At 44.0% G+C, this 10,538-nt stretch overlaps 1 protein-coding gene across 1 annotated transcript; it reads left to right on the forward strand.

The window, feature by feature from the left end:
- The first annotated feature begins 6,666 nt into the window (after window positions 1-6,666).
- On the forward strand, window positions 6,667-9,840 carry ormdl3 (ORMDL sphingolipid biosynthesis regulator 3). The gene is made up of 3 exons (XM_070852024.1): window positions 6,667-6,853; window positions 7,408-7,559; window positions 8,901-9,840. Exons 1-3 carry the CDS (start codon window positions 6,680-6,682, stop codon window positions 9,034-9,036), a joined length of 462 nt encoding a protein of 153 aa, XP_070708125.1. The 5' UTR covers window positions 6,667-6,679; the 3' UTR covers window positions 9,037-9,840.
- Window positions 9,841-10,538: the final 698 nt, after the last annotated feature.

Below are 10,538 nucleotides of genomic sequence, written 5' to 3' on the forward strand. Positions count from 1 at the left end.
AACCTCTGCAAAGGAAGGCCTCCGTCTGCGTGTCTGCATCAGTAGGTGCACAGGAGGGGGAGGCGCACACAGAGGTCCCCTACCGGGCCGGTTTCTACGGTGACCTGAGAAAGGCCGTAACCAGGTCCGGCTCTTTCTCAGGCCTAATCAGCGTATTACCACAAAGACGGACATGTGTTCGGCCCCCCCACCTCTCTACCCTCCCTACTCAATCCGACCAGCATGGCTGGACACAGGCAGCCAATAAAACCAGGATTAGGAGGGTATCTACACACACTGGGCTGTAGCGAAAAAGTTTCTGAACACGCCCAATCCCGCCCTGCTCCCTTCACAAACTTCTTTTCATCATTCTTCTCCCATTCCTTCCATCTTTCACTTTATTTCACTTGCTCCCATGTTTATATCCTTCCTTTGCCTCTTCCTTTCACAGCCGCTCACCCTGTAAGCTCTTCACACAATGGGGCATCCAGAAATTACTCATTTTGCTGGAGCAGTTCAGCAAATTCCCAATGCCTCTTGCCCACCTCCCCCTTTATACTTCTGTGCTTTTTTTTGCTGTTATGATAATGAAATGTGCTCCATCACAATGACAAAGCTTGTGCATGTGTTCGGCTGTGTATGCGGATGGGCGAATTTACGTGAATTCACGCTCCTTTACATATTTTTGCATGAATTCACGCTCCTCTACATAATTTGCAAAATGGAAATCTCCCATTCAAATTTCATGACCATGAACCAGATTTTCTGTTGCCTCCATCTGTGAAGCCCTGTCTAATTAATTAATAGCAGATAATGATAACGATGAAGTCCTGGACTGCAGTGTGCTCCGTCTGTACAGGAAATGCATCATGTTTATTGTCATGATTTGTCCGGGGAATGTTGGAAGTCATGCGCCTCTTGAGGGACTGCTGGCTCACCCCAGAGTCCTCACTAATGTGTCCTGGAAATGGCAGAGTGTTAAAGATAATATCAATGCCTTTGTCAGGACTTTTTAAGATGGGGCACAAAGACGACAAGAACTCTTCCCCCAAATAAACCTTTTTCATTAGAGCAGCAAACACTTCATCCATCGGCTGTGTGAGGGAAGCTCTATTGGTGTGTGTGAGCCGCTGAGCGAGGTCCCACAGGGAAGAGCCTAAACCCTCAGTGGTCTTCAGCCGGACACTGAGGCGGCCTAATTAAAGGGCACTTAAGCCCCACAATGTGCGGCGGTGCAGGTTGGAGTTGGTGGGGGTCCCCGCCAAGAGGGACAGAATTCATGGCACTCGTAAACAAGGGAGTCCAGGACAGAGGGACAGAAGAGGGCTATGTGCCAGAGACTTTGTTCACACAAGATGAAGAGTCAACAGCCTCCCCATCCCTCACCCCTCCTTAGCCATCCCCCCTAATAACCACCTTCTTCAGAGGAGCTGCAAACACAATGCCATCCTACTCCCCTCCTCTTGCTCTCAATCACTGTTGGGACAATGAGGGGAACCCCCCACCCCAACACCACCACCATCCTTCTGCCCCTCCCCGACCCCCAAACAGACACTTCTTTTATTGAAATTCTTTGGTGTTCTAATCCTCAGCTTCCTCCAGGGGCAATAATGGACTCCCTGCGTCAGCCTTTTCCAGCCAGGCTATCATCCAAGCCTGCCAGGGTCACAAGTCCACCTCTCCCAATTGGAGAAAACTGCCCCAGCAGTGTCATTCCTGTCACATCCAGCTCATCTACAGGCCATGCAAGCCCCAGTGCCATTGACCTTAAAGACACATTGGTATTAATAGCCATGCGTGTCTTTATATTTTCAAGTAGCATTTTTCTACTGCACTGCACAGTGACGACAGGTCATTGGAAACATGACACATTATACTCAGATGCTTTACTCATTAGATTTACAGAACAAGCTGGGAATATTTTCTATTTTCCTTTTTTAAATTATATTCATCATCCCTAATTTGGCTTCACTGCATGCTAGTTCATCTTTACACCACTCAGATTCAAAGCTCATGGAGTTCACTAAGCACTCACGCGGCCTAAAAGTTGCCGGAAAATATGGAAAGTGCTGGAAATACGCTACAATAGTTAAGAGAAAATTGTCAGCAAGTTTCTTAAGTGAAATGACAAGAAGCTGAGTAAAGATTGTAGGGTATGTTTTGAGTGTAAAGTCGACTGTAGCAAGATATATCCTTGTCTAATCCCTTTTAATCTAGAAGATGTAACCCTAATTGACATGAAGACGGTTGGCAAAATACTAGAAATACCTCTCAGTATAAACACAAAATGACCATGAAGTTGAATCAAAACCTCTTGAAACACATTTTCAACAGACTCTGCATGTTTGAACTGCTTTGAAGGTATGAGTTAGTGAACATGTGTTGGATTAGATTGCATTGGCTTAATCCAGATGCACTTAAATGATAACTGTGCACTGTACATGTATAAGGACAAAAGCACGGAGCAGCTGCTATTCAGACGATGGACATACCATTTAATCTGGGTCGATGAATCATGCTGAATTATCAATATGTGTATATATAAAGAGACACACTGTTGCATCAGAAACGTTGAGTTTGCAGTTTGCAGTTTTGTAGATATATGCATTCATAAAAAGGTTAATTAGTCTTAACAAGCGTAAAAAAAAGGAATAAACTTCCTTTAATTACTATACTTTTAATCTTGACTGTAACACTGTGCTTGTGTTGCAGTTATTCGTCTGAAGGTGCATCCTGGTCCAGACTTCAGGACGGCAGCAAACAGCTCAAATGTGTTGATGGTGACATCTGCTGGTTACACACAACCACAAAAGAAGACTAGACAGGCTTCGGTCGGCTGATAAACCATCAGCTGCAATGGAGGGAAGACTATAACGCTGGCTCTTTTTAGGAGTATACAAGAAAGTGGTAACAAATGTACATTATAATTATAATAATCCCAAAGTATGAAATGTTTTTGGAACAGTTCAGTGGTGATTAGTTCTTCTAGTGAAAGCAGAAATGTAGATGGAGCATAAAGGTCCTGGGTTCAAATCTCCGTCCTAAGTTCACAGCTAAAGACGGCCCACTGACGCCGGAACAAAACACATCATCAATTTAGTGGAATCACATCACGTTTGGAGCGCTCAGCCAGATGACCTGAGGGTGTAGTCCACAGAGGAACACATCTAAACTTCTCTTAATTATGTGGTTGTGAAGACACTGATACGACTGCTTTGATTTTCTCATTGTCAAGGTGTTTTTTTGTTTTTTTTACAGCAAAGATCAGATACCTCCTCTCCAGATGGACGCTGTACAACAAAACATAAAAGCAACACCGTGTGAATGAAGGAACTGATGTGAATGAATAATCTAAAAACAGCTCATTTGTTGTTAATCTTCATATACAGTATGCTTAAACTTATATTTATAGTTTAAGACGACCGTCAACCTTAAAATAATGACTTTTGCCATCATAAGTGATACAGTAAGCATAGCATCCTAACTGTGTTTCCTTATTTAGACTCTAGCTATAAGTCTCAACACCATTATTTGCACAGCAGTCACTTGAAGTGCATGTTATTTATAAAAGGACTGAAAAGAGTTCTTCCTTAAAAAATCCACATCGTGTCCCTCAGTGTCAAACATATCCAGATGGGGACTTGTTGATGGGACACTGCATCTGTTGGCGTCATCACTTTCCCCCCTCCTCAGGTCTGTTTTATCAATGTCATGCATTTGGCCATTGTTCCAGTGCCAGCGATGATCTCACAGTACTGTCATCCATAGTTCGCATTTGAACAGAGCTCTAGGTTTACATAGCTAACACAGCTATTGCACCCAAGGCTATGCATATGAGAGAGTCCACTGTCAGTCGGCTAAACCTGTTTCTTGCCACTCATCACAGGAGCACCCTTAGAAACAGTGGGTGTCACGTAACATTGCATGCAAGTAGAACACAGTTGACCCCTTTGGCCCCGGGCTACTGTGAGCCTAAATTAGTATTAGGTCTTATCTTGGGACCTACAACATGACACTGTTGATCTTGGATTTTGGGACCGGAGTTTCAGCCCCGTCAGTCATTTTCAGTTGCCTCCAGCAGCGTCTCCTCTCACCTTGGGTACATAAAAAGTCAAGGGCCTCCTTTTGTACTTGGAAATCAAGAGAGACGTCAAAGCCAGTGGCTGTTTCAATCAAACAGAAATGACTAACTCAAGTGACTTTGAGTTATATCTGAAGAACCATGATACATACACATATCTCCAGTGTCTTTCTCTGTATCTGAATGATCTTCCTTATTTTTACCCATGGGATGTCATTCTGACTGTCGGTGCGCTGGTTGAGCCACGACTTTGACCCCGACTGAAATATTTCAATAATTATCAGCTGGATTGGTTTGAAATTTGAATTTTTTTTTTTTTAGAACAGGCAGGCAAACGGACTATACTATGTCTTTTTGATCACAACTCTGCCATCAGGAGGAAACTAACCAATCACACGCGCTTATCGACACTGTGCTTCGAGAGCTATTTGGGGATTAGTGTCGTGCTCAAGGACACTGGGGACTGGAGGAACTGGGAGTTGAACCGCCGACCCTCTGCCCCCACATATTCCCCTCAGGGATGAATTGTAAAAACTTGCCCTCATTTTTCCTCAAGCACTAGTTAAAACCAATTCTCTAAAAGCAGTGACGTTCCCATCAGCCTCAGCTGAACTTTGTGTTTAGAGGAAATTAGCATATGTCAGAACACTAATACACTGAACTAACAAAGTGAACCTAGTAAACATTATAATGCTAAACATAGGCATATTTGCATTGTCATTGCAATCATGTGAATGTTGATGTTAGTTTTGTGACTCAAGTTAAGACTCAGTGCTGCCTGACAGAGCCACCTCTTTCTCTTTTTTAATATTTAATTAAAATAATACTTAGGTGAGATTGCTCACGCTGCATGATCTTTACAATTTTAGATTAGATAGATAGGTAGATAGATAGAAAGATAGAAATACTTTATTGATCCCCAGGGGGAAATTCTGGATATTACATACATTTAAAAAAAATACATCCGTAAGAGCAGTTTTTTTCTTTTTCATATGCAACATTAGAAGAGTGTACATATTTCCAGTTGCTTATTTTGCACACAAAAAAGAGAGAAAATTAAATAATCTCATACAAACATGTTTAGAAAAAAAAAAAAATCATGTTTTGTCAAAAGAAATATTTATATATTTTTCATTATTTTCTAAAAGGCTTTTTAAAGTCACAAATTAATGATTATTTTCTTGTATAAAAATATTTATTTTATTTTAAGTGTCACCCATGCCCGTTCCCTCAGCTCCCCTCCTCCGCCGTGACGTCCAAAGGTTGGGAGGGGGGGCGTGGTCCAACGTCCCCTCCAACGCATCAAGCGGTGATTGGCCAGGCGGGGCCACGTGACGCGCAGCAGCCAATCAGCGCAGAGTGCGAGGAGGAAAGGCTCCCCCCCCCCGAAGTGTGGGGCCGTGAAAGCGAGTAAGCGATGACGTCGGATCATGAAGCGGTGCTGTGTTGTCACCAGCTGTTGTCTGGAAGACGGAGGAGAAGTGGATGTGTCTCGGCTCATCGTGCGTCCTAACGCGCAGACCGCAGCACGGAGCGCCGCGTCTGCAGCTCGCACACGGTCCTGGACGCCTGATCGACACAGTGGAGCCTGAGGCAGCACTCCCAGTGATAGTATCAATTACATAACTGAAGCCATCGATAAGACAAAAACTGTGATAACGGACTAGTGCCAATACAGGTCGGAGTTGAAGCCATTTTCCCCTCTGCAGTGAGTGTAATGATTTATTTACTCCATTCAAACTCACATGTTAGTAGCCTTTTAACTCCGGCAGCGCTTGGTAGCCCACTTGTAGATCTTTGTAGCCACGTTGCGCGTAATTATGCAGCCAGTCACATTTTTGGGCTCTGACAACTTAACCAAACAGCGTGCTGGAATGACCAAGTGTTTGCTCCGCTGTTTACTCTTGTCAATCATTTGTTGTTGACCCCAGAGTTGCTCAGCAGATTTGCCTTCACGTCAAAGGTGACTTTCTTTAGAATTAACCCACTTATATCCTTATTTAGCCTCAGTTACACGTTACTTCCAGTCATACCGTGGCCACAGGGAATACCGGCTTGTGATTGGCTGGCAGGTGTCCCCTAAAGTCATCATTGATTGTGCTTTATTGCACAATATGTGAAGCTCAGTAGATGGCGAGCACCCAGGGACTGAAGACTGTGCCACATGGTTTGAAATTAATATCCATTTAGTAATGATAATAAAGAATTTTTACATCATGTTATGCAAAATCATCTAGAAAAGTATTAACTTGCATCCACACATGATAAACTAATCCTAGATATCAGCCACGATCAATGCTCTTTTCAGCATTTTATCTGTAAATACATTCACAGGACTCACATAAATATTACATAAAGCATAATATTACATTATCTCCCAGCCCTGCATTGAATTGATTATTGCAGACAGAAGAGCAAGTTATATAAATAAAGTTCACCAGTAGTCACCACACAGTTCAGGTACTAGCTGTGAGTCTAGATTATGACTCGCCGGATAACCTTTGGCAGATGCCGTCTGAATAATCAGGCTTACACTCCTCTCTGTTTGTTTTGCAGCAGACAGTCACGCCAGCTGGACTCAAACCGAGGTCGCACACAGCGCTTTGAAGTGGCACCATCATGAATGTGGGCACGGCGCACAGCGAGGTGAATCCCAACACACGAGTGATGAACAGCAGAGGAATGTGGCTGTCTTACATCCTGGGCATCGGCCTCCTGCACGTCATCCTGCTCAGCATTCCCTTCGCCAGCGTGCCCGTCGTCTGGACCCTCACCAACCTCATTCACAATCTGGTAAGCGGAGCAGAAACGCCCCCGTAGACGCCAGCGTCGCCTCGGCTTCCTTTTTAACATTCGTTGAATGAGCCGTGTCAGACAGAGCAGCCTGATTAAAAAAAGTGGTGAATGACAGTAACGTTCAATGAGTCAGAGGGTGACAAAACTCTGTGCGAAGGTCTTGTAGGACGACAGGAAAGTTGTACTTGCAGCTTCCCAGCTCTTAGTCATGTTCTCTATTAATGAATTGGTGCCAGTAATGTTTCTACCAGCATTTAATTTCCAGAACTGAGGTATTCCTCAGCCTTGCGTCATAAACTTTGACTATCTAAGACTGTCTTGTCTGTCTGGCCCTCAGTATCTGAGAGGAGTGTTACAGGAGTGGATTTAGTAGTATTTTATCAAGCAGTTTTTAAGCTCCTAACACAGGAAATCCGTTTGTTGCTGCCAGCTTTTGGGTCTGCACAGGAAGTCTTCTAGGACGGATCTGATCTACACATGATCTGCTATCCACCAGCGTGACATTTGTGTTATTTGTACGTCTCTAGCTATGTGTCTCCTGTCTGTTGCAGTGCATGTACCTCCTACTTCACACGGTCAAAGGGACGCCCTTTGAGACCCCCGATCAGGGCAAGGCTCGCCTCCTAACGCACTGGGAGCAGATGGACTACGGCGTGCAGTTTACGGCTTCGCGCAAGTTCCTCACCATCACACCGATTGTGCTGTAAGTAGCCCCCCAAGCTCAGTGCTCAGCCTGCAGTAGTGTAACAGGGAGCAGCTTGTTATTACGGATGCTTAGAAACCAGCAGGACTGTATCTCATTGAGCACTAAAGCTTGAAACTGATGAGACAGAAGAAGACAGTGTAGACAAACCAACCTGAACAACTCCCTAGTGCTCTGATGAGGATGTGATCCCTCACTGGCTTCCCACTCACCAGCACCAATTGTGTTTGTGGGTCTCTGTGGAAGTGTGTGAGTGTCGTTTCCCCTGCGGTAGCCAGGGGCCTTAATCACTTACCTCCACTGATATTATCTTCTCTTTTGTTCAGACTGAACATGTTGTACCTGTGCTGATTTCACAAAATGTACTTTTTTATGATAAAATGTACTCTCTAGTCTATTTGAGCACTTTTGCATTCACACTCACAAAGTGTTGGTGCTGCTGCTCCCTCATTAGCCAAGGTGACAAGTAGTTAAGGGGCTCAGTATTTGCAGCAGTACCCCTTCCTGCTTTCATTCCCTTTTCTGTCCTTATTAGCCAGCAGAGTTCAGTTTACAGGAAGCACTCTGGTTCCCTGGGGTTGATTCGCCAGCTCAGCCTTAACATTGTAGTGATAGCAGTTTTGCAGGTGTACTCTCATACACACCAGCCCCAAAGGCTTCTCACTGTAGTCATTCTGTTTCACAATCAGTGCCAGCAGGAAGAGGCAAGTGGTCGCTCTCAAGGCTTTAGATGGAAAAACTGCACGTCTGTCTCCTAAGAGTCTGTATTACGTGTCCTCAAGTGTTCAGCAGAGAACAGGACGTGCAATTCCTCATTGTAAGCTCAAAAAATCCCTCACTGGTGTGTGCAGTCACCTGTAAAGAGCTGTTTTTATGAAATCATGAGGCGAATAGCACATCTGTGTGTCCTGTGTGTAGCACAAAGTCAGGATTCATAAAGGAAGTGCAGGGGACTCTTTCTTAATGTTTGTTTGTCTATTAATTGAGTCGTTCCTCAATAAAGATGTATAGATTTATAGATGCGTAGATCAGCTTCACAGCATCATCTGTGCCTATTCTAGTTCAGTTAATAATCACTTATGCTGCAATCCCGCTGTTCGGCATGTTGGAACAGCGTTGGCACTGTGTTAGGAAACATCTTGCTGTGATTATCAGAAGAACAATCACTGAAAGGTTATTGCAAACAGAAAGGGATGTTTTGACAATTTGAATTTTTTCTTTGCTGTGTTCTTCAGGCTTATATAACAAAATGACATGTCCGAGTCTATCTGGAGTTATTCTGTCACTCATCTCTACCCCTGTAGTCATAATACATTCTTCTCTTATTTATCTCTTATTCAGGTATATACTTACCAGCTTCTACACCAAATACGATCGGGTCCATTTTGTGGTCAACACTGTCTCCTTGCTTACTGTACTCATCCCCAAACTGCCCCAGCTGCACGGTGTGAGGATCTTTGGGATTAATAAGTACTGACAAGGCGGAAGAGGACACCTCCTTCCCTAAGTCCCCATGGACTGCTGAGAGCACAAAGAGTATCAGGCCTCTGATTTGGCTGCAGATCCATGAGGATCTGTGGCTCTCTGGCTCTGGACTCTGCCGAGCAGCAATCTAAGCGAGGCCTGCTGGGGATACTGCCATGGTACCAAATCCCAGGAAAGACACACAATACACTTTACAGAGAGCACAAAGGGAGCAAAGGGAGAGCGTACTGTAGTGACTGTTTGTGGCCTAACTCCTTTGAGCTGCAGGTTTTCCAGAGACACTTAAAAAGCGTTTGTAAAAAGGGAGTGTTGAGTCAGTTTCTGTAGAAATGACAGTTTCCTGATGTGGTAGGTGTCAGTGGGAGCGGACAATTGTTGCACAAACACCATGTGCCATTTTCCAACCATTGGCACACTGAGGCAGTAGTCAAAGTTATTTTGTATGTAATGATACACTTCTGTATTTATTCAGCTTCATTCCTACGAGAAGCTTCCCCTTTCTTGAGGTTTCTGGCTTTCGAGTAGAGCAACAATACTTTAATGAAATGGTAAGGGACCTGTGAACTGCTGCAGAGGCGAGACACGGAAAACCACAAGGTTTTATATTTAGCCCTCGCTGTTCAGCTCAGGGCCAAGATTGGGAAGTTAAGCAACTCTTATTTTTATCTGACCATTTCCATATTTGGACTCCTCTTGTCCTGGTTTATGTCACAGCAAGACTCCTGTCTGCAGAATCCTCTGGCCTGTATGCAGAGAGCATGTACAAGAGCACTCCAATGATAACGAAACACTCTGATACGACTTAGAATAACAGATAGGTCTTTCTGTACTTTATTCACAGTAAGGCTGCATTCTGGGAACACACACTTGTCACTCTAGAAAAGTACTCAGGACCCATTATTATGTCTGCATCTCAGTTTAGAGTCTGGAGGTAAATTACTCAGTGAGTTACCAGTTTATTAGGTACGCCTGTGCAGTTTAATGCCATCCAACATAGTAGCCTTGCAGACAATACTGAAATACTCTAATGCTTTGTTCACCACCATTTATGATAACGGAAGGGGCAGAATATTAGAAACACCACTTTTAGATTTTTTTTGCCATCTGGGTGCATTAAATAATCTTTAAACAGAACACAAACATATTATAACCTGATACAGTTTAATGGTGACTGTGTTTCCAGCTGACACTGAGCAACATTAGCAATCATTTGGAGTTGTGTTTGTGGCCCACTGATGAATGTAAGTCCAATCTCCCCCCCTCCTTTTACTACTGTTTTGGTCTCCACCAACTCCTGAGGAAAATGTCTGGCTCTTTAGCTCCTAAAAGCTCCTTGTTTTTCACCAGCCAGCCTCCCGTTCCTCCGTCTGCTGTTTGGCGCTGGGCACAGTCGGGTTTACGAAACTACAGCTACATGCTGGAAACAACATCGATAAGAGAGTTGTTTGCAAAAACTGGAAAACCGAAACAATGAGCTAAAAAGCCGCGTAGACT

The sequence above is a fragment of the Pempheris klunzingeri genome, chromosome 20 (assembly GCF_042242105.1).
Source record: "Pempheris klunzingeri isolate RE-2024b chromosome 20, fPemKlu1.hap1, whole genome shotgun sequence".
Classification (NCBI taxonomy): Eukaryota; Metazoa; Chordata; class Actinopteri; order Acropomatiformes; family Pempheridae; genus Pempheris; species Pempheris klunzingeri.